The sequence below is a fragment of the Nerophis ophidion genome, linkage group LG13 (assembly GCF_033978795.1).
Source record: "Nerophis ophidion isolate RoL-2023_Sa linkage group LG13, RoL_Noph_v1.0, whole genome shotgun sequence".
Taxonomy (NCBI): Eukaryota; Metazoa; Chordata; class Actinopteri; order Syngnathiformes; family Syngnathidae; genus Nerophis; species Nerophis ophidion.
Window position 1 is genome coordinate 11520633 of NC_084623.1, and position 23628 is coordinate 11544260.

Genomic DNA, 23628 nt, shown 5'->3' on the forward strand with positions numbered 1-23628 from the left:
TTGAAATTTGGTCATTTCCCAACCAATACAACACAAATACGTTGAAACAACATGCTTTTTGACAACGTTTAATCTATCTCAGGATGTGACATTGATTCGACCATTGGAATTTGGTCATTTCCCGACGTTAGACATCAACATTGTCTCAATTTACAAATACAACTATTTTGCAACGTTGTTTCAAAGTCAGTCTTAAAGGACACGTGTGTATAGTCAACATTGTATCAATGTCTTTTGCCTGCTGGGATATGACTTTTTTTTTGACTGGGATATGACTGAGATCCTTCTGCATCCCCAGGACCAATCTTAAGGAGAGCCCTTAATGTTAAAAATAATCGATGTACATTGTATTGGTTTTGAAAACGAAAATTGCCCCTCTCATGCTTTCATTTTTCAGTGTGGGGTCGTCGGTGGAAAAAGTTTGGACACCCCCGGCTTGTTGACACGGCGGCCTCTGGGTTGAATCGTCTCGGGGGGGCCGCATATGGAACATGACTTTGGGTAGCATGGGAACGGCCCGCAGTGGTCTGGGAAAGGAAGCAGGCGGTCCCGTTGCTGTTGCGCAATCCGCTGAGATTAGAGTTGCAGCGATACAAAATACGAAAATGAGGCGGGATCACCACAGAGGCTGTGACTGCTTGTCCATCTGTGACTGGATCAAGCATTACCGGACTCTTCCTCCGCAGGGGACGTTACCACCCAGAACCACCAGCAAAAATGGTATGTTTTGTTTTTTATTTACTTGAACAATTTATTCATGTTAGTTTGTTTTTTTATGAAGAACCTAAGGATGCATTTAAGCATGTAGCGAATCCCTATCCGTTTAGTCGTTTTTTTCGGTACCTGCTACCTTTTTGACTTCGCAGCGTCGGAACAACCGTCGGTCACCGGGGACGGTGCATCCGCTCGCAGTTTTAACTTCACATGTGTGCACGCTCGAGGCGTTTTGTGCCAACATATGTTTTCACAGTCTGCGTTTGACAACATGTATTCATTAGTTCTGGGGAACCGTCAGGAAGCAGGTGGCCACCAATTTTAATATTCTCACACAGATGCTACCGCAGAATATACATTTTTTTTGACAATGACAATGTTTGATGAATGCAGTGATATTTCAAATATATATATTTTTTTTTTTAGATATATCCACACATATGTTATATATTTATTTTATATACGTTAGGTCAGGAAAAAACGCAGAGGCTATTTCATCCCGACAAGCCTGTTTCGCACTGGTTTGCCTGAAATCCCCTGGAACCTGGAAACCTGCAAAACAGCCTTGTCGGGATGAAATAGCTTCTGTGTTTTTTCCTGACCTAACGTATATTCCGCTCTACCCCGGTATTGAGCACTGTATAACTGATAAACCAGAGAGATCTCAACTATATATATATATATATATATATATATATATATATATATATACCCGCGACCCCAAAAGGGAATAAGCGGTAGAAAATGGATGGATGGGATATATATATATATGTATATATCTATATACATATACAAACCCCGTTTCCATATGAGTTGGGAAATTGTGTTAGATGTAAATATAAACGGAATACAATGATTTGCAAATCATTTTCAACCCATATTCAGTTGAATATGCTTCAAAGACAACATATTTGATGTTCAAACTGATAAACATTTTTTTTTTCTTTGCAAATAATCAATAATTTTAAAATTTGATGCAGGCAACACGTGACAAATAAGTTGGGAAAGGTGGCAATAAATTCTGATAAAGTTGAGGAATGCTCATCAAACACTTATTTGGAACATCCCACAGGTGTGCCCATGATTGGGTATAAAAGCAGCTTCCGTGAAATGCTAAGTCATTCACAAGCAAGGATGGGGCGAGGGTCACCAATTTGTAAGCAAATTTTCGAACAGTTTTAGAACCTTTTCTCAACGAGCTATTGCAAGGAACTTAGGGATTTTACCATCTACGGTCCGTAAAATCATCAAAAGGTTCAGAGAGAATCTGGAGAAATCACTGCACGTAAGCCATGATATACTGTACTGTACTGCATCAAAAACCGACATCAGTGTGTAAAGGATATCACCACATGGGCTCAGGAACACTTCATAAAACCACTGTCAGTAACTACAGTTGGTCGCTACATAAGTAAGTGCAAGTTAAAACTCTACTATGCAAAGCGAAAGCCATTTATCAACAACACCCAGGAACCCCGCCGACTTCGCTGGGCCCAAGCTCATCCAAGATGGTCTGTGGTCTGACGAGTCCACATTTCCTATTATATTTGGAAACTGTCGATGTGGAAAATAAGCATTCGGCTTGTTATAGGCGCAAAGTTCAAAAGCTGGCATCTGTGATGGTATGGGGGTGTATTAGTGCCCAAGGCATGGGTAACTTACACATCTGTGAAGGCACCATTAATGCTGAATGGTCCATACAGGTTTTGGAGCAACATATGTTGTCATCCAAGCAAAGTTATCATGGATGCTCCTGCTTATTTCAGCAAAACAATGCCAAGCCACGTGTTACACCAGCGTGGTTTCGTAGTAAAAGAGTGCGGGTACTTTCCTGGCCCGCCTGCAGTCCAGACCTGTCACCCATCGAAAATGTGTGGCACATTATGAAGCGTAAAATACGATAACAAGACCCCGAACTGTTGAACAACCTAAGCTGTACATCAAGCAAGAATGGTAAATAATTCCACTTTCAAAGCTTCAACAATTAGTTTCCTCAGTTCCCAAACGTTTATTGAGTGTTGTTAAAAGAAAAGGTGATGTAACAAAGTGGTGAACATGCCCTTTCCCAACTACTTTGGCACGTGTTGCAGCCATGAAATTCTAAGTTAATTATTATTTGCAACAAAAAAAAAAAGTTTATGAGTTTGAACATCAAATATCTTGCCTTTGAAGCGCATTCAACTGAATATGGGTTGAAAAGGATTTGCAAATCATTGTATTCCGTTTATATTTACATCTAAGACAATCTCCCAACTCATATGGAAACGGGGTTTGTAGATCTGCACAGCAAATATGGGCATCTTCATCAACTATAAGATGTGCCTGAGTAGCTGGACAGGAAAAAAAAAATAAATAAATAAATAAAATACATTGTTTTTGAATCAATAATCGATTCTGTATCAAAATTGTTACCCCTGAGAATCAAATTGCATTGTTTGGTGCCAAAGATTTGTGGATCGAGTAGTAATGTTCCAATGGCTAAGTCATTTTAATTCACAAAACCATGTTTGCTTAACTCAACAGATGATGTTTACTTACTCCCTGCTGGCTTCTGTCTTCTTCTGCACAGGTAAGACGATGCTGCTGCACAATAAATACTTCCACTTTGTGGCCGCACTCTGGAGGAGTTGTGAGCATGTTTCAGTATTTACCTTATGTGTGCACAACACAAATATACACATTAGACCACAAATGTCAAACTCAAGGCCTGGGGGCCTTTTTATTGTCATTCATACATTTTATTCCAAACAAACATTCAAACATTATCGTGCACATGTACGAGAGGTTGAAAGCTAAGTTTTCCATTTAGCCGGTTTAATTCTACCAGTAACAGAGTTTTAGCATTCCCTTCCTTATAGACCAGAGGTGTCTAAGTTGTTTTCAGTGATGGCCATGTTGCAGTTATGTTTGGCCCCAAAGGGCCGCTTCTAACAGTGAATACTATTATAACACATTTTTTAATGCATTTTATTAGTGGATTTAAAAAAAAAAAAAATGCAAAAAAAATAAGTTGCAATAATAAAACCTCAAAATGGAGTTTATATTACTGTAAATGGAAAAACAGTACTGCTGTTTTTGTGGTAGAAAAAAAAGGCATATATCATTTACATTTGTTTTTTAACTGTAAAAAAAAAAATCAATTTTATAGTCAAATTTTTGCACCTGAGTTGTCAGTTAATTTTTTAGTTTTTTGTTTTGTTCGATGAGGTGGCGACTTGTCCAGGGTGTACCCCGCCTTCCGCCCGATTGTAGCTGAGATAGGCGCCAGCGCCCCCCGCGACCCCGAAAGGGAATAAGCGGTAGAAAATGGATGGATGGATGGATGTTTTGTTTTTACCACAAATCAACAACCTTTGATTTTTCGGTGTATTACCGTAAATGCCATAAAAGGCTGTTCAGTTGTCAGAATGTTACTGTAAAAATTACATTTGTTTATTTAAAAAATGCAATTTTACAGTCCAATTTTGTCACCTGAGCTGCCAGTTAGTCAGTTTTTTTTTTTTGTTTTTTTTTTTTGTACAGCAAATCAACAACTGTAGATTGTTTAGGGCATATTACTGTAAATGCCAAAAAAGGCAGCTCAGTTGACCAGAATTTTTATGTAAAATTTAAATTATTTTTTTTACTGTAAATAAAAAAAAAAGCAATTTTACAGTTAAATTTGGGCACCTGAGCTACCAGTTTGTCTGTTTTTTTTTTTGTTTCATTGTGGGGTTTTTTGCCTTAAATCAACAACTGTAGATTTTTTAGTGTATTACTGTAATTGCAAAAAAAATGCTGCTCAGTTGTCAGAATGTTACTGTAAAAATTAAATTTGTTTTTTTACTGTAAAAAAACAAATAATGCAATTTTACAGTCAAATTTTGACACTTGAGCTGCCAGTTAGTCTGTTTTTTTTAATGTAATGTAATTAATTAATTTATTTATTTTTTGTACCGCAAATCAACAACTGTAGCTTTGTCGGTGTATTACTGTAAATTCCCAAAAAGTCAGCTCAGTTGCCAGAAATTTATGGTAAAATTTACGTTGTTTTTTTTACTGTAAATAAAAAAAATGCAATTTTACAATCAAATTTTGGCACTTGAGCTGCCAGTTAGTCTGTTTTTTATTTTTATTTAATGTAATTTATTTATTTTTTGTACCGCAAATCAACAACTGTAGATTTTCCAGTGTATTACTGTAAATGCCAAAAAAGGCAGCTCAGTTGACCAGAATTTCTATGTAAAATTTAAATTAGTTTTTTTACTGTAAATTTAAAAAAAAGCAATTTTACAGTCAAATTTGGGCACCTGAGCTGCCAGTTTGTCTGTTTTTTTTTGTTTCATTGTGTTGTTTTGCCCTAAATCAACAATTGTAGATTTTTTAGTGTATTACTGTAATTGCAAAAAATGCTGCTCAATTGTCAGAATGTTACTGTAAAAATTACATTTGTTTTTTACTGTAAAAAAACTAATAATGCAATTTTACAGTCAAGTTTTGGCACCTGAGCTGCCAGTTAGTCTGTTTTTTTTATTTAATGTAATTTATTTATTCATTTATTTTTTTGTACCGCAAATCAACAACTGTAGATTTTTCGGTGTATTACTGTAAATTCCAAAAAAGCCAGCTCAGTTGCCAGATATTTATGGTGAAATTTACATTTGTTTTTTTACTGTAAATAAAAAAAAATGCAATTTTGCTATCCAATTTTGGCACTTGAGCTGCCAGTTAGTTTTTTTTTTATTTATTTAATGTAATTTATTTATTTATTTATTTTTTGTACCGCAAATCAACAACTGAAGAGTTTTCCATGCATTACTGTAAATTACAAAAAAGGCCAGCTCAGTTGCAAGAAATTTATAGTAAAATTTACATTAGTTTTTTTTACTGTAAATAAAAAAAATGCAATTTTACAATCAAATTTTTGCACTTGAGCTGCCAGTTAGTTTTTTTAATTTTTTATTTAATGTAATTTATTGATTTATTTATTTTTTGTACCGCAAATCAACAACTGTAGATTTTTCGGTGTATTACTGTAAATTCCAAAAAAGGCAGCTCAGTTGCCATAATTTTAATGTAAAATTTAAATTAATGTTTTTACTGTAAATGAAAAAAATGCAATTTTACAGTTAAATTTGGGCACCTGAGCTGCCAGTTTGTCTGTTTTTTTTTTGTTTCATTGTGTTTTTTTTGCCCTAAATCAACAACTGTAGATTTTTTTGTATATTACTGTAATTGCAAAAAAATGCTGCTCAGTCGTCAGAATGTTACTGTAAAAATTACATTTATTTTTTTACTGTAAATAAAAAAAATAATGCAATTTTACAGTCAAATTTTGGCACCTGAGCTGCCAGTTAGTCTGTTTTTTTATTTAATGTAATTTATTTATTTATTTATGTTTTGTACCGCAAATCAACAATTGTAGATTTTTCGATGTATTACTGTAAATTCCAAAAAAGCCAGCTCAGTTGCCAGAAATTTATGGTGAAATGTACATTGTTTTTTTTACTGAAAAATTAAAAAAAATGCAATTTTACAGTCAAATTTTGTCACCTGAGCTGCCAGCTAGTCTGTTTTTTGTTGTTGTTGTTGTTGTTGTTGTACAGCAAATCAACAACTGTAGATTGTTTTTGGCGTATTACTGTAAATGCCAAAAAGGTAGCTCAGTTGCCAGAATTTTATATAAAATTATTTTATTTTTTACTGTAAATAAAAAAAATGCAATTTTACAGTCAAATTTTGTCACATAAACTGCCAGCTAGTCTGTTTGTTGTTGTTGTTGTTGTTGTTGTTGTTGTTTTTTGTACAGCAAATCAACAACTGTAAATTGTTTTTGACGTATTACTGTAAATGCCAAAAAGGTAGCTCAGTTGCAGAATTTTTATATAAAATTATTTTTATTTTTTTTACTGTAAATAAAAAAAATGCAATTTTACAGTCAAATTTTGTCACCTGAGCTGCCAGCCAATCTGTTTTTTTTGTTGTTGTTGTTGTTGTTTTTTTGTACAGCAAATCAACAACTGTAGATTGTTTTTGGCATATTACTATAAATGCCAAAAAAGGCAGCTCAGTTGACCAGAGTTTTTATGTAAAATTTAAATTAGTTTTTTTACTGTAAATAAAAAAAAAATGCAATTTTACAGTCAAATTTGGGCACCTGAGCTGCCAGTTTGTCTGTTTTTTGTGTTTCATTGTGTTTTTTTGCCCTAAATCAACAACTGTAGATTTTCTTGTATATTACTGTAATTGCAAAAAAATACTGGTCAGTAGTCAGAATGTTACTGTAAAAATTACATTTGTTTTTTTACTGTAAATAAAAAAAATAATGCAATTTTACAGTCAAATTTTGGCACTTGAGCTGCCATTTAGTCTGTGTTTTATATTTAATGTAATTTATTTATTTATTTATTTTTTGTACCGCAAATAAACCACTGTAGCTTTTTCGGTGTATTACTGTAAATTCCAAAAAAGCCAGCTCAGTTGCCAGAAATTTATGGTAAAACTTACATTCGTTTTTTTTTACTGTGAATAAAAAAATGCAATTTTACAATACAATTTTTGCACTTGAGCTGCCAGTTAGTCAATGTTTTATATTTAATGTAATATATTTATTTATTTATTTATTTATTTATTTATTTATTTTTGTACCGCAAATCAACAACTGTAGATTTTTCGGTGTATTACTGTAAATTCCAAAAAAAGCCAGCTCAGTTGCAATATATTTATGGTAAAATGTACATTTGTTTTTTTACTGTACATAAAAAAATGCAATTTTACAGTCAAATTTTGTCACCTGAGCTGCCAGTCAGTCTGTTTTTTTTTGTTAGTTTTTTTGTACAGCAAATCAACAACTGTAGATTTTTGGGTGTATTACTGTAATTGCAAAAAAATGCAGCTTAATTGCCAGAATTTTACTGAAAAATGTACACGTTTTTTTGCACTGTACATACAAAAAATGCAATTTTACAGTAAAATTTTGGGACCTGAGCTGCCAGTTAGTCTGTTTTTAATTTTATTTTTTTTAATCTATATTGTTTTTATTATTATTATTATTAGTATTATTATTATTATTATTATTATTTATTTATGTATTTATTTTTATTTTTTATAATTTTTTTTACCGCAAATCAACATCTGTAGTTTTTTTGGTGTGTTACTGTGAATGCCAAAAAACGGCAGCTCAGTTGCCAGAATTTCTATCTAAAATTTAAATTTGTTTTTTTACTGTAAATAAAAAAATGCAATTTTACAGTCACATTTGGGCACCTGAGCTGCCAGTTTGTCTGATGTTTTTGTTTCTTTGTGTTTTTTTTCTCAAATCAACAACTGTAGATTTTTTGGTGTATTACTATAATTGCAAAAAAATGCAGCTCAGTTGCCAGAATTTTACTGAAAAATGTACATGTTTTTTTGCACTGTACATACAAAAAAATGCAATTTTACAGTAACATTTTGGGACCTGAGCTGCCAGTTAGTCTGTTTTTATTTTTTTAATCTATATTATTATTATTATTATTATTATTATTTATTTATTTTTTTATAATTTTTTTACCGCAAATCAACAACTGTAGTTTTTTTGGTGTGTTACTGTAAATGCCAAAAAAGGCAGCTCAGTTACCAGAATTTTTCTGCAAAATGTACATTTGTTTTTTGTACTGTATATAAAAAAATGCAATTTTACAGTCATATTTCGCAACTGAGCTGCCAGTTATTCAGTTTTTTTTAATTTATTAATTAATTTATGTATTTAAATTTTTTTTACAGCAAATCAAGAACTGTAGATTTTTTGGTGAATTACTGTAAATACCCAAAGAGGCAGCTCGGTTTCCAGAATTTTACTGTCAAATTTACATTTGTTTTTTTTACTGTAAATAAAAAAAAAGTAATGCAATTTTACAGTCTAATTTTGGCACCTAAGCTGCCAGTTAGTCCTTTTCTATTATTATTTTTATTTTATTTTATTTCTTTTTTTTTTTTTACCGCAAATCAACAACTGTAGATTTGCTCAGTTGCCAGAATTTTTATGTAAAAGTTTAACTTTTTTTTTTTTACTGTAAAAAAAAAAAATGCAATTTTACAGTCAAATTTGGGCACCTGAGCTGCCAGTTCATCTATTTTTTTTTTGTTTGTTTCATTGTGATTTTTGCCCTAAATCAACAACTGTAGATTTTTTGGTGTATTACTGTAATTGCAAAAAAATGCAGCTCAGTTGCTAGAATTTTACTGAAAAATGTACATGTGTTTTTGCACTCTACATACCAAAAAATGCACATTTACAGTAAAATTTTGGGACCTGAGCTGCCAGTTAGTATGTTTTTATTTTTTTAATCTATATTATTATTATTATTATTATTTATTTATTTATTTATTTATATTTATTTTTTATAATTTTTTTACCGCAAATCAACAACTGTAGTTTTTTGAGTGTGTTACTGTAAATGCCAAAAAAGGCAGCTCAGTTGCCAGAATTTTTCTGCAAAATTTACATTTGTTTTTGTACTGTATATAAAAAATGCAATTTTACTGTCATATTTGGCACCTGAGCTGCCAGTTATTCTGTATTTTTTTTAATGTATTAATTATTTTTTTATTTAATTTATTTAATTTTTTACAGCAAACCAAGAACTGTAGATTTTTGGGGTGAATTACTCTAAATACCCAAAGAGGCAGCTCAGTTGCCAGAATTTTACTGTCAAATTTACATTTGTTTTTTTACTGCAAATAAAAAAAAAGTAATGCAATTTTACAGTCAAATTTTGGCAACTGAGCTGCCAGATAGTCAGTTTTTATTATTATTATTATTTATTTTTTTATTATTATTTTTTTTACTGCAAATAAACAACTGTAGATTTTTCGGTGTATTACTGTAAATTCCAAAAAAGGCAACTCAGTTGCCAGAATTTGACTGCCAGTTAGTCTGTTTTTATTTATTTTAATTTTTTTTTTTTTTTACGATAAATCAACAACTGTAGATTTTTCGGTGTATTAATGTAAATACCAAAATGGCACCAGCGGTTATTACCATTAAAAAAAATTAATGTTTTTTTTTTTCATTTATAGAATAAAATGCTGTAAAAAACACAGGAAATTGTACAAAATCTATTGCTACTTTTATATTGCACGATTTGATGGATAACTTGCTTTGAAATCATTATTAATAGTATTTATTTATATTTAAAAAATGATTTGAATATTTGATGACATATTTTTTGCACAATTAGACAATATTTTTAGTTAACATTCCTTTTTTTTCCCTCCCCAAATAGAAAAAAAGAATATATTTAGTAAGAAAAGTCACAGTACTTTATTGATACATATCATTTCCAGGCTTTGGAGGGCCAAATACAATGAAGTGGCGGGCCACATCTGGCCCCCGGGCCTTGAGTTTGATACCAGTGCGATAGACACACACCTGAAATGAGCAAAATCCTCCCTTAGCGTTTGGGAAGCACACAGTGTTTGACTAACAATGGAATTACAGCAAGTGCACAAAAAGTGGATCATGACAGACAAGTATAAAAAATAAATGAATAAAAGAGCAAAATAATTTCCAAAAATCTGTTTCAGTGCCTTCAATGTGTTTGTGGTCTCCAGGGCTGTCCGTGAAAAGTATCTACCCATGCGACAAGCATATGTTCCTAAGCAACGTTCACATCTGCAGCTCACTTTTTAACAAGAGCATGGAGACAAGTGGACACCATGAAAGATGCACATGGCCAGCTGTAAAACGGTAAGGAATTTTCTTTTCCACTTATTACACACGAGTTACAATGGAGAAATATTTACCGTTATTTTCGGACTATACTCATTCACTCATTTGTTTATTTATTTTTTTAGATCCGCATGTGTACACTCTTAAACATAATTTACAAAAATAACAAAATACACTGTCTGAAACATGGCATACCATATTTTCCGGAAAGTTAAAGTACCAATGATCGTCACACACACACTAGATGTGGCGAAATTATTCTCTGCATTTGACCCATTACCATTGATCACCCCCTGGGAGGTGAGGGGAGCAGTGAGCAGCAGCGGTGGCCACGCCCGGGAATCACTTTTGGTGATTCAACCCCCTTTTCCAACCCTTGATGCTGAGTGCCAAGCAGGGAGGTAATGGGTCCCATTTTTATAGTCTTTGGTATGACTTGACCGGGGTTTGAACTCACGACCTACCGATCACAGGGCGGACACTCTAAGCACTAGGCCATTGAGTAGGTGGCCTAGTAATAAAGGAGTCATATTATTTGTTTTTCTTCTAAATGTAAAATACTTCCTTGTGGTTCTACATAACATGTAATGGTGGTTCTTTGGTCAAAATGTTGCATGGATTATGTTTTACAGATCATCTTTCTGACAGTCGCTTAAGAATGCACCGTTTTATAAGCGGTGTTATTTACGTGGCTCACCTTCGGCAGTGTCTTCTTCCCGTCATCTTTGTTGTAGCGGTGTAGCGTGCAAGGACGAGAGTGGAAGAAGTTTTCAAAAGATGGAGCGAACTTTAATCAATAACGAAGCAGCATTTTCTCTTCCAGAAACAACAACAAGGCCGGAAATGTGTCCCGTGAAAAACTGTCAGACCGAAACTCTGTAATAACTAAAGTTCCGTGGGTGAATAATGTAAACTCACTACTCCGGTATGTTTTAGAGCTTTCATGGCGAGTTTACTGACAGATGTAAGTAAGAACTTTACACTACTTTATATTAGAAATGGCAAGAGGATGAATGTCCCATAACAAGAAGATAGAGAAAAATAAGAAGCTTATCGACTATGGTGTGGGGACTGACTACAAAGGCGGATTCACACACATTTTCAGTAGTTATGCAGATCCCAAATACACATCAGCAGGTACCAGAAGGTAAGAAGAGTTGATTTTGCGTAATATTGCAAAACCACCCGCGACCCCGAAAGGGAATAAGCGGTAGAAAATGGATGGATGGATGGATTGCAAAACCAAACGCCAAATAAGATGCCTTACCTTATACACACACCATAATAATACTCGTATGTTGAAGCACAGTACAATCCGGTGCGGCTTCAAAGTTTACCAAAATCGTATTGAAATACTTTGATAGATATTTGAGCATCGTGTGTAATGTGCTATATTCTCAATGGAACATAAAAAATGTTGGTGTTGTTTACTTGAGTCTTATTGTAGTCTACATGCCTCTCTTATGTGTGACTGCCATCTACTGTTCACACTTATCATTTCACCATGTACCAAATAAAATAGCTTTGACATCGAGACTTGCATAAAATCCATAATTTTTTTTATGCCTCCACAACCTGTAGAAAGGGTGGTCCCCACAAGTCATGATCAAAAACTTGGTCCCCATTCCAAATGATAACCAGTATGTGTGTGTGTGTTGCACGCAGATGTCTAAGTGGATGCTTTTCAGCTCCTGATGTAATTATCCATATTTTGCAGATGACATAATTTGGGTCCAGGCTCGCAGAAGGCTGAAATTGTGTGTTGGGGTGGAGTGTCCGTCATAAATGCAAAGTATTTTGTAGATCAGTTGCTTCTTGTGGATGTTTACATCAGAGACTATCACGCCGCGTCTCCACCCAGAGGACAAATCAAAACTGTGTGTTTTAAAAAAGATTGCATGACGAAGGTCGGATGTTTGGACAGTCACGTTTCTGTCTTGCTGTTTTTCTGTTTTGATGAAAAAGCTTCATTCTAAGAATGGATTTTTGCTCCTGCATAACATACCGTATTTTCCGGACTATAGAGCGCACTGGTATATAAATCACAAACACTAAATTTTAGAAGAAAACAATTATTTTTCATATATTAGCCACACCGAACTATAAGCAGATATATACGATGTGAAATTAGTTATTTACACACCTGAAATATAAATATAATATAATATATCAATATATATTATATACTGTATATATTATATGTAAATAATACTTATATGTTATATTTCATATTGCTACTTTATACCCTTACCCTATATCTTATATCCTTACACTTTCCATCCTTTGTAGTTGAGCTACTGTGTGGAAGAATTTCCCTTGTAGATCAATAAAGTTTGTCTAAGTCTAAGTCTAAGTTAATTGTTTCCAAACAGTGTCTGTAACAAGGCAGTAAAACGGGAGATCAAACAAAACATAAATCAGTGTCAAAGACCCGCTAGCTGCAAAAGCTAGCTCTCCAATCAGCTAAACAAATCTGAGACTTTTATTTGTTTTTTTTAAACGTCTTTCCTAATTAATTTTTTTGGAAGTAAGATGTGCAAATATGACTTTAATTTCAATAAAAACATTGTAATCATATTACAAATAAAGATAATAGTAGAGTTAAGGCAATATATATTTCTGGATTAAATGTTAAAAGGGTATTTATTTTCCGAAATAAATTATTCACACAGTAAGATTCTGTAAATGTTTATTTACATACCTTAATTGTTTCCAAATGGTGTCTGTAACATGGTAGTAAAACGGCTGATCAAACAAAACAGAAGTCGGCGTCATGGATCCGCCAGCTGCGAAAGCCAGCTCTCCAATCAGCTAAACAAATCTGAGACTTTTATTTGTTTTTTTTTTCAAACGTCTTTCATAATTTATTTGTTTGTAAGTAAGATGTGCAACTAGGACTTTAATTTGAGTAAAAAAATTCTAATCATAGTACAAATAAAGATAATAGTAGAGTTAAGGCAATATATATTTCTGGATTAAATGTTAAAAGGGTATTTATTTTCCGAAATTAATTATTCACACAGTAAGATTCTGAAAATGTTTATTTACATACCTTAATTTTTTCCAAATGGTGTCTGTAACAAGGCAGTAAAACGGCCGATCAAACAAAACAGAAGTCAGCGTCATGGACCTGCCAGCTGCGAAAGCTAGCTCTCCAATCAGCTAAACAAATCTGAGACTTTTATTTGTTTTTTTTAAACGTCTTTCCTAATTTATTTGTTTGGAAGTAAGATGTGCAAATATGACTTTAATTTCATTAAAAAACATTCTAATGATATCATAAATAAAGATAATAGTAGAGTTAGGGCAATATCTATTTCTGGATTAAATGTTAAAAGGATATTTATTTTCCGAAATACATTATTCACACAGTAAGATTCTGAAAATGTTTATTTACATACCTTATTTTTTCCAAATGGTTTATGTAACAAGGCAGTAAAACGGCTGATCAAACAAAACATAAGTCAGTGTCAAAGACCCGCTAGCTGCAAAAGCTAGCTCTCCAATCAGCTAAACAAATCAGAGACTTTTATTAGTTTTTTTTAAACGTCTTTCCTAATTTATTTGTTTGGAAGTAAGATGTGCAAATATGACTTTAATTTCAATAAAAACATTGTAATCATATTACAAATAAATATAATAGTAGAGATAAGGCAACATATATTTCTGGATTAAATGTTAAAAGGATATTTATTTTCCGAAATAAATTATTCACACAGTAAGATTCTGTAAATATTTATTTACATACCTTAATTGTTTCCAAATGGTGTCTGTAACATGGTAGTAAAACGGCTGATCAAACAAAACAGAAGTCGGCGTCATGGATCCGCCAGCTGCGAAAGCCAGCTCTCCAATCAGCTAAACAAATCTGAGACTTTTATTTGTTTTTTTTTCAAACGTCTTTCATAATTTATTTGTTTGTAAGTAAGATGTGCAACTAGGACTTTAATTTGAGTAAAAAAAATTTAATCATATTACAAATAAAGATAATAGTAGAGTTAAGGCAATATATATTTCTGGATTAAATGTTAAAAGGGTATTTATTTTCCGAAATTAATTATTCACACAGTAAGATTCTGAAAATGTTTATTTACATACCTTAATTTTTTCCAAATGGTGTCTGTAACAAGGCAGTAAAACGGCCGATCAAACAAAACAGAAGTCAGCGTCATGGATCCGCCAGCTGCGAAAGCCATCTCTCCAATCACCTCAACAAATCTGAGACTTTTATTTGTTTTTTTAAACGTTTTCCCTAATTTATTTGTTTGTAAGTAAGATGTGCAACTATGACTTAAATTTCATTAAAAAAAACATTCTAATGATATCACAAATAAAGATAATAGTAGAGTTAGGGCAATAGCTATTTCTGGATTAAATGTTAAAAGGATATTTATTTTCCGAAATAAATTATTCACACAGTAAGATTCTGAAAATGTTTATTTACATACCCTATTTTTTCCAAATGGTTTATGTAACAAGGCAGTAAAACGGCTGATCAAACAAAACAGAAGTCGGCGTCATGGACCCGCCAGCTGCAAAAGCCAGTTTTACAATCAGCTAAAATAATCTGAGACTTTTATTTTATTTATTTTTTTAAACGTCTTTCCTAATTTATTTGTTTGAAAGTAAGATCTGCAAATAGGACCTTAATTTCAATTAAAATATTCTAATGATATTACAAAAAAAGATAATAGTAAAGTTAAAGTAATATATATTTTGGACTAAATGTTAAAAGGAGTATTACTTTTCAAAATGAATTATTTACACAGTAGATTCTGTAAATATTTATTTACATACCTTAATTGTTTCCAAACGGTGCCTGTAACACGGCAGTAAAACGGCTGATCAAACAAAACAGAAGTCATCGTCAAGGACCCACTAGCTGCAGAAGCTAGCTTTCCAATCAGCTAAACCAACACAATAACTCCACGGTGACGTATAGTTTAATTTACCGAGGAATTTGTGAAACTGAAACAATAAAAATACACTGCCATATTTAAGTTAATACTACTAAGATATACACTTGTATATTAGCTAATGCTAACAATGCTAGCTTCATTACATTACCATACTATGTAGAAATATGCAAGAAAACAGTCCTACAGACATCACACATGCGAGGGTTTAATAAGTATGAATTGCTTTAGTTATATTGTAAAACTTGAAGTGATGAATGAAGAATCCATACAGTAGAGTTGAGTTTGTGTTTATTTCAAACATGCATGCACACAACAGGATTCATCACAATTTCCAGTTTCTCTATTCAACATGTTCAAAAAGGAGTAGGAAGATGCAGAGCTTTTTTAATCCTACCCCGTTTCCTTTACATAGCAGTTGCTAGAACTTTTGTTCACTTCCTGTTCTCCATTTATTCACAATATACTCCACAACTAATAACAATAAAAAAATAATTGTGGAGGGAGATGTGGCCAGCGCTGCCTGCAGGAGCAAAAGTCACCGCCTCTGTCCATGGTGCCGAGGACAGAGCACCATCAGACGGGGGGCGGGGCAGTGCTGACGGCCAGACACAGCTGGCAGGTGATTAGATTTGACAGGTGGTACGTGTTAATCTAATCATCTGCTGTCTTCAACAGTAAGCGGTCGGGAGATCGAGGGGGAGATTATACGGACGTGGCTGAAAAGTCGCAAAAAACTGTGTTAAAACATATGATCATTAAAACCTTCTTAAAACCTGAACGCTGGGCTGACAGTGGCACTGCAAGGAAGCAACTTCCACAGTAACAAATAACAATTTGTGAAGTAAGTTATATTTCACGTGGTGAGATAAGTAAGATTATCTAGAAAAATGAATGGATGGATGACATAAATTCAGAATGTTTCTCACAGTTCTTCTTCTTTGAACTTTTTAAACACTTTAAGTTTGAAGAGTTTCTTGTCATGATCTGTGGTCTGAATCATGTTTTTTTTAATTTTCTATCTAAGACTCCTTCGGTTCCTGTTTTTTGTGCACCGTTGTTTGATTTAGTTACTATGGTTGCTTGCCATTTCCACCTGCCTCTGATTAGTGTTCGCCTGAGCACTAATCAGAGGCATTATGTGTATACTCTAGCCTTTAAATAGACTCCCTTTTTAGACCAGTTGATCTGCAGTTTCTTTTCTTTTTCTTCTATGTCCCACTCTCCTTTGTGGAGGGGTCTGGTCCGGTCCGGTGGCCATGTACTGCTTGCCTGTGTATCGGCTGGGGACATCTCTGCGCTGCTGATCCGCCTCCGCTTGGGATGGTTTCCTGCTGGCTCCGCTGTGAACGGGACTCTCGCTGCTGTGTTGGATCCGCTTTGGACTGGACTCTCGCGACTGTGTTGGATCCATTATGGATTGAACTTTCACAGTATCATGTTAGACATCCATTGCTTTCCTCCTCTCCCAGGTTCTCATAGTCATCATTGTCACCGACGTCCCACTGGGTCATTATTGTCACCGATGTCCCAATGGGTGTGAGTTTTCCTTGCCCTTATGTGGGCCTACCGAGGATGTCGTAGTGGTTTGTGCAGCCCTTTGAGACACTAGTGATTTAGGGCTATATAAGTCAACATTGATTGATTGATTATTTAAACCTGCCCTGCGCTCCAGTCAGGGCTGGAGTATTGTTTGCTGTTTGCTGTGGACTGGCTTTTTTTGTATGCTGTGAGCTATTCCCTGGATCCCGACTCCTGTCCCTTTTTGCTGTTTCCTAGTTTCTGGTTTGTGTTTTCCTTGCCTTTTTTTTAACATTAAAACAATGTTTTCATATACCAAGTCTGTCATTTCTGCATCTTGGGGTTCATCACCACCACTTCGTGACATTTCTTGAAGTGGATTAAAATAGTTGGAAATGGTACGGACGCTTAGTGGACGAAACGGCACGTTTACTTCCGGCTAAAATCTCAGCCTAACCAGGAGGGCAATGCAGCACTGCAACACCTGCAGTGAGCGAAGTCGTCCAAAGGAAGGCGCCACAGCACAAAAAACAACACACCTATTCAGTGTCTTTGCTCGTGTATTTGCACTACGGACTTCAATGGAGAGAAATCCATAAATTATCCGCGCCGATTTACAAGCCGCAGATGTCAAAGCGTAGCGGGTTATGGTCCGGAATTTTCGGCATGTATGATTCTGAACCTTTCGACTTTGTCTTAATTTTTTTTTGTAGGATCTACAATCAACTGAAGCTTTGTGTGGACCTCTGGGCGAAGAAATCTTTGTGTCTGAGTCGGGGGTCCTTGGTGGACGACTTCTTCCAGGAGGTCCATCGGGAGTACTTTGCGTCCTGTGGACAAGTCCAAGACCCCCCGCTCCCTACCATGATCCTGCTAATAGCACCAGGTATCATAGCCACACTTTTCCTGCCCCTTCTCTGCATCAAACTCACCACCTGGAACATCGAGATGCCCAACACTTTGGGACTGTGAGATGCGGGTTCGACAAAGGGATATGTTTTACTCGTTTCTTCACGCTCATTGGGCCCGATTCCTCCAGTTCGCTCTTTATTATTATTATTTTTATCCACTTTTTAAATGTTTTCTCCCATCCAACCTGCAGACACACCCACCCTATCCAGGTAAAGCAAAAATACCTAAAAGGGAACCCCTGTTATGCAAAACCAACTTTTCTTACCTATTGGCACCTGCTGTTGTGTATTTGGGATCTGCATAAGTCCCGAAAATATGACATCAAACCGTGCAAATAAAAATAATCTTGCCTTCCTTCATTCTGGAATTTTCCCCACTGGTGACGTTTTTCTCAGGTGGGGATGTCAGCGGATACCGTATTACCTTGAATTGCCGCCAGGTATATAGTATGCGCCTGTTTAGAATTACTGCAGGGGTCAATCTCGTTTCACAAAATAATTAGCGCATGCTTAGCATTACCGCCGGCTCAGGATTAACTCATTTCAAACTCATTTCGCAAAATAATTAGCATATGCCTAGAATTTCCACCGGGTCAAACTCGTCACGTCACGAGTGATCCATCACCTGTCATCATTTTCAAAATGGAGGAGGCTGATTTCAATCATTTGAAATCGCATAAAGGGAAGAAGATTAAGAGCTATTCAGTAGGATTTAAAGTCCAAGCTATTGAATATGCTAAAAAGAACAGTAAGCAGCTATGTTTTATTAATATACCATAGCTGTGTGTGTCAAATATGAGTCATTAAATGACTCCCGCCTCCTGGTGGTAGAGGGCAGTAGTGATCCTTCTTGCGACAACTCGGCTGCAGAAGAAGTGACAACAAACAGCAAGATTGAGCAGCGATCGTTTATTTTTTCGTCTCGCTTGCACTTTTAACATGGAGGATTACATATCTAAAATAAAACAGTTTTCTAAACTGGACTTTCAATCGAAGCAGGAGGTAATAAAGGGAGATCTCCATCGAGACAGAGAGACTTTTTAAAACTGAAGAAAGATAAGGAAGACTTCTATAAACAAGTTATCGATGCTTTTGATCAGAAGGAGCTGCGCATGGACTTCATTTATAATTTATTAAATGTGCTTTTCATGATGTATCCTTACATCACACTCAAATTCATAAGCCCAGGCCTAAATTTACCGCATGCCTTTGGTAAACGCCGGAATGAGAAGAGGTTTTAAATTAATTAGCGCCTCGGCGGCATTTCAAGGAAATACGGTATCTCCAAATATTTACCCAGACTTCTCTGTCCTCTTCAATCAATCAATCAATCAATCAATCAATCAATCAATCAATCAATCAATGTTTACTTATATAGCCCTAAATAACAAGTGTCTCAAAGGGCTGCACAAGCCACAATGACATCCACGGTTCAGATCCCACATCAGGGCAAGGAAAAACTCAACCCAGTGGGATGTCCATGAGAAACTTTGGAGAGGATCCCCCACCCCCCAGAATGACCGGTGCAATGGATGTCGAGTTCATCTAGCATAATATTGTGAGAGTCCAGTCCATAGTGGATCTAACATAATAGTGAGAATCCAGTCCATAGTGGATCTAAAATAATAGTGGGAGTCAAGACAGACAGATAGTGGTTTTCTGAAGTGTCCCTGATCCCATGTGGTGATATCCTTTACACACTGATGTCGCTTTTTGATGCAGTACCGCCTAAGGGATCGAAGGCCACGGGCTTAGCCGCTTACGGGCAGTGATTTCTCCAGATTCTCCGAACCTTTATGATATTACGGAGGGTAGAAGGTGAAATCCCTCAATTCCTTGCGATAGCTTGTTCAAAAATGTTGTTCTTAAACTTTTCGACAATTTGACCCACGCCCCATACTTGTTTGTGAATGACCGAGCATTTCACGGAAGCTGCTTTTGTACCCAATCATGGCACCCACCTGTTCCCAATTAGCCTGTTCACCTGTGGGATGCTCCAAATAAGTGTTTGATGAGCAATCCTCAACGTTCTCAGTCTTTTTAAAGGGGAACATTATCACAATTTCAAAAGGGTTAAAAACAATAAAAATCAGTTCCGAGTGGCTTGTTGTATTTTTGGAAGTTTTTTTTCAAAATTTTACCGGTCTCGGAATATCCCTAAATAAAGCTTTAAAGTGCCTTATTTTCGCTCTCTGCAAAGACACTGGCCATTTCCCTGTGACGTCACACAGTGCTGCCGATGTAAACAAACAATGGGAATACCACAGCAAGATATAGTGACATTAGCTCGGATTCAAACTCGGATTTCAGCGACTTAAGCGATTCAACACATTACGCATGTATTGAAACAGATGGTTGCAGTATGAAAGTATTGAAGAAGAAACTGAAGCTATTGAGCGAATTCATAGTCATAGCAGGGCGGAATAGCTGCGTTACCATCGCCGGTAAAATGTACGGACCAAACGATCAGGACTTTCGCATCTTGTGACACTGGAGCAACTTAAATCCGTCGATTGGTAAGTGTTTGTTTTGCATTAAATGTGGGTGGAAGGAAACGTAATATAGTTGCAAATGCATCTGCAGGTTATCCATACATCTCTGTGCCATGTCTGCTTTAGCACCGTCGGTAAATAGCATGTTAGCATCGATTAGCGTAGCATGTTAGCATCGATTAGCTGGCAGTCAACATCAACAAAACTCACCTTTGTGATTTCGTTGACTATCGTTGCAAATGCATCTGCAGGTTATCCATACATCTCTGTGCCATGTCTGTCTTAGCATCGCCGGTAAAATGTGGAGACACTCCGGCACATTCAATGGGGGTCTGGCGGCCGATTTCTTGCCACTTTGGCATCTTCGGGCCAGTGGTGCAACTTGAATCCCTCCCTGTTAGTGTTGTTACACCCTCCGACAACACACCGACGAGGCATGATGTCTCCAAGGTTCCAAAAAATAGTCAAAATAACGGAAAATAACAGAGCTGAGACCCGGTGTTTGTAATGTGTTGAAAATGAAAATGGCGGGTGTGTTACCTCGGCGACGTCACATTCTGACGTCATCGCCTCCAGCTCGATAAACAGAAAGGCGTTAATTCGCCAAAATTCACCCATTTAGAGTTCGGAAATCGGTTAAAAAAATAGATGGTCTTTTTTCTGCACCATCAAGGTATATATTGACGCTTACATAGGTCTGGTGATAATGTTCCCCTTTAAGCATTTGTACCAGCTTTTTTTTTAAACATGTGGCAAGCATCAAATTCCAAATATTTGCAAAAAATGACACATTTTCCAGTTCGAACGTTAAATATTTTGTCTTTGCAGTCTGTTCAATTGAATACAAGTTGAAAAGGATTAGCAAATCATTGTACTTAGTTTTTATTTACAATTTACACAAGGTGCCAATTTCACTGGTTTTGTAAACAGCTTGTAATTGTTGGTAAGGAGAATATATATTTTTTTAGAGAGGGCAACAAGAAGGCAGAACACAGCGGCAAACTGGAGACTCAATAGTGCAGCATCCAGAACTGTATTGGCTCTGCACATTTCTGACGTGGTCTGCCAATGTCAACGCATCCATGGCCAAGCCGAGCAGCTACCGTGCGCTGGAAAAATGGTCGCAAGTCAGAGTTTGGGCTGCAGTTTCACCATCCCTCCATTTTCTATACTGCTTGTCAGGGGCGTAGCAACAATATCTGGGGCCCCGTGGGCAAGACTCCTAGAGCAGTGGTCCCCAACCACCGGGCCGTGGCCCGATTGGTACCGGGCCGCAGAAGGATTTTTTATTCATTTTTATTAAAAAAAAAAAAAATATATATATATATATATATATTTTTTTTTTTTTTATTAATTTTTTTTATTTTTATTAAATCAACATAAAAAACACAATATACACTTACAATTAGTGCACCAACCACAAAAACGTAAATTTTCATGACAGAAACGTCCCTTTTTCATTACAAAGAAAAAAAAAAAAAAGGATCCCCCACCCCCACCCCCCCGGGCCGCGGGACAAATTACTAAGCGTTGACCGGTCCGCGGATACAAAAAGGTTGAGGACCACTTTCCTAGAGAACCACCCTCAAACCAAGCGTCTTTAACACACACACACACACACACACACACACACACACACACACACACACACACACACACACACACGCACACACACACACACGGGATGTTGACATGCACTAAAAACCTGATTATTGCATGGTTTTGGTTGAAAGTAGAGAGGTCCGATAACACCTTCTTTTGCCGATATTCCGATATTGTCCAACTCTTAATTACCGATTTTGATATCAACCCATACCGATATATACAGTCGTGGAATGAACACATTATTATGCCTAATTTTGCATTAAACTATGTAACAAGGTTTTCCAAAATAAATCAACTCAAGTTATGGGCAAAAAAATGCCAACATGGCACTGCCATTTTCTTTATTGAAGTCACAAGGTGATTTTTTAAAAATCTTTTTAACATGCCTCAAAACAGCAGCCAGGAATTTAGGACATGCTCTCTCTGAGAGAGCATGAGGAGGTTGAGGTGGGCGGGGTTTGAGGGTGGGGCGTATATTGTCGCCTCCCGGAAAAGTTAGTGCTGCAAGGGCTTCGTGATATTTCTTCTGTTTTATGGGGCGGCATGCCGTAGTGGGGCGGTTTAGCTCCGCAGCTTGGAATTTAGGACACGCTCTCCCTGAGAGAGCATGAGGAGGTTGAGGTGGGCGGGGTTTGAGGGGGGGGGGCGTATATTTTCCCGGAAAAGTTAGTGCTGCAAGGGATTCTGGATATTTCTTCTGTTTTATGGGGCGGCATGGCGTAGTGGGGCGGTTTAGCTCGGTTGGTAGAGTGGCCGTGCCAGCGACTCAAGGGTTGCAGGTTCGATTCCCGCTTCCGTCATCCTAGTCACTGCCGTTGTGTCCTTGGGCAAGACACTTTACCCGCCTGCTTCCAGTGCCACCCACACTGGTTTAAATGTAACTTAGATATTGGGTTTCACTATGTAAAGCGCTTTGAGTCACTTGAGAAAAAAGCGCTATATAAATATAATTCACTTCACCAGAGCGGCCGTGCCAGAAACCTGTGGGTTGCAGGTTCGCTTCCCACCTATTGACATCCAAATCGCTGCCGTTGTGTCCTTGGGCAGGACACTTTACCCTTGCCCCCGGTGCCGCTCACACTGGTGAATGAATGATGAATGAATGATTGGTGGTGGTCGGAGGGGCCGTAGGCGCAAACTGGCAGCCACGCTTCCGTCAGTCTACCCCAGGGCAGCTGTGGCTACAGATGTAGCTTACCACCACCAGGTGTAAAAGAATGATGGGTTCCCATTTCTCTGTGAGCGCTTTGAGCATCTAACAATAGAAAAGCGCGATAAAAATCTAATCCATTATTATTTTTTTGTTACGGAGCGGATGTTCTCCCGAAATGTGTTTGTCATTCTGGTTTGGTGTGGGTTCACAGTGTGGCGCATATTTGTAACAGTGTTAAAGTTGTTTATACGGCCACCCTCAGTGTGACCTGTATGGCTGTTGACCAAGTATGCTTTGCAGTCGCTTGTTTGTGTGAAAAGCCGTAGATATTGTGTGATTGGCCCGGCCCTCCCCTATAAATTATACGTTTTGAAACCAATATCGATACTTTCCGATATTACATTTTAAAGCATTTATCGGCCGATAATATCGGTGTGGAGAGGCGGAGCCGAAGGTTCGACGGAGCGGCAGGGCATGCTGGAGCCCAGCCCAAGATGGCGGCAAGGAGGCGGAGGATGCGAGCGAGCGGCGAGGCGGGGCGTGCCGGGAGCGACGCCACAGTCAAGTGCAGGTGCGTGGATCGCGCACCGGTACACAATTAACATTTCTCCTCATGCTGTATAAA

At 36.5% G+C, this 23628-nt stretch overlaps 1 protein-coding gene across 1 annotated transcript; it reads left to right on the forward strand.

The window, feature by feature from the left end:
• Positions 1 to 584: 584 nt before the first annotated feature.
• On the forward strand, positions 585 to 19855 carry LOC133564233 (receptor activity-modifying protein 1-like). Its single transcript, XM_061918399.1, has 4 exons — positions 585 to 720; positions 3238 to 3283; positions 10288 to 10423; positions 17556 to 19855. Exons 1-4 carry the CDS (start codon positions 718 to 720, stop codon positions 17812 to 17814), a joined length of 444 nt encoding a protein of 147 aa, XP_061774383.1. The 5' UTR covers positions 585 to 717; the 3' UTR covers positions 17815 to 19855.
• The last annotated feature ends 3773 nt before the right edge of the window (positions 19856 to 23628 follow it).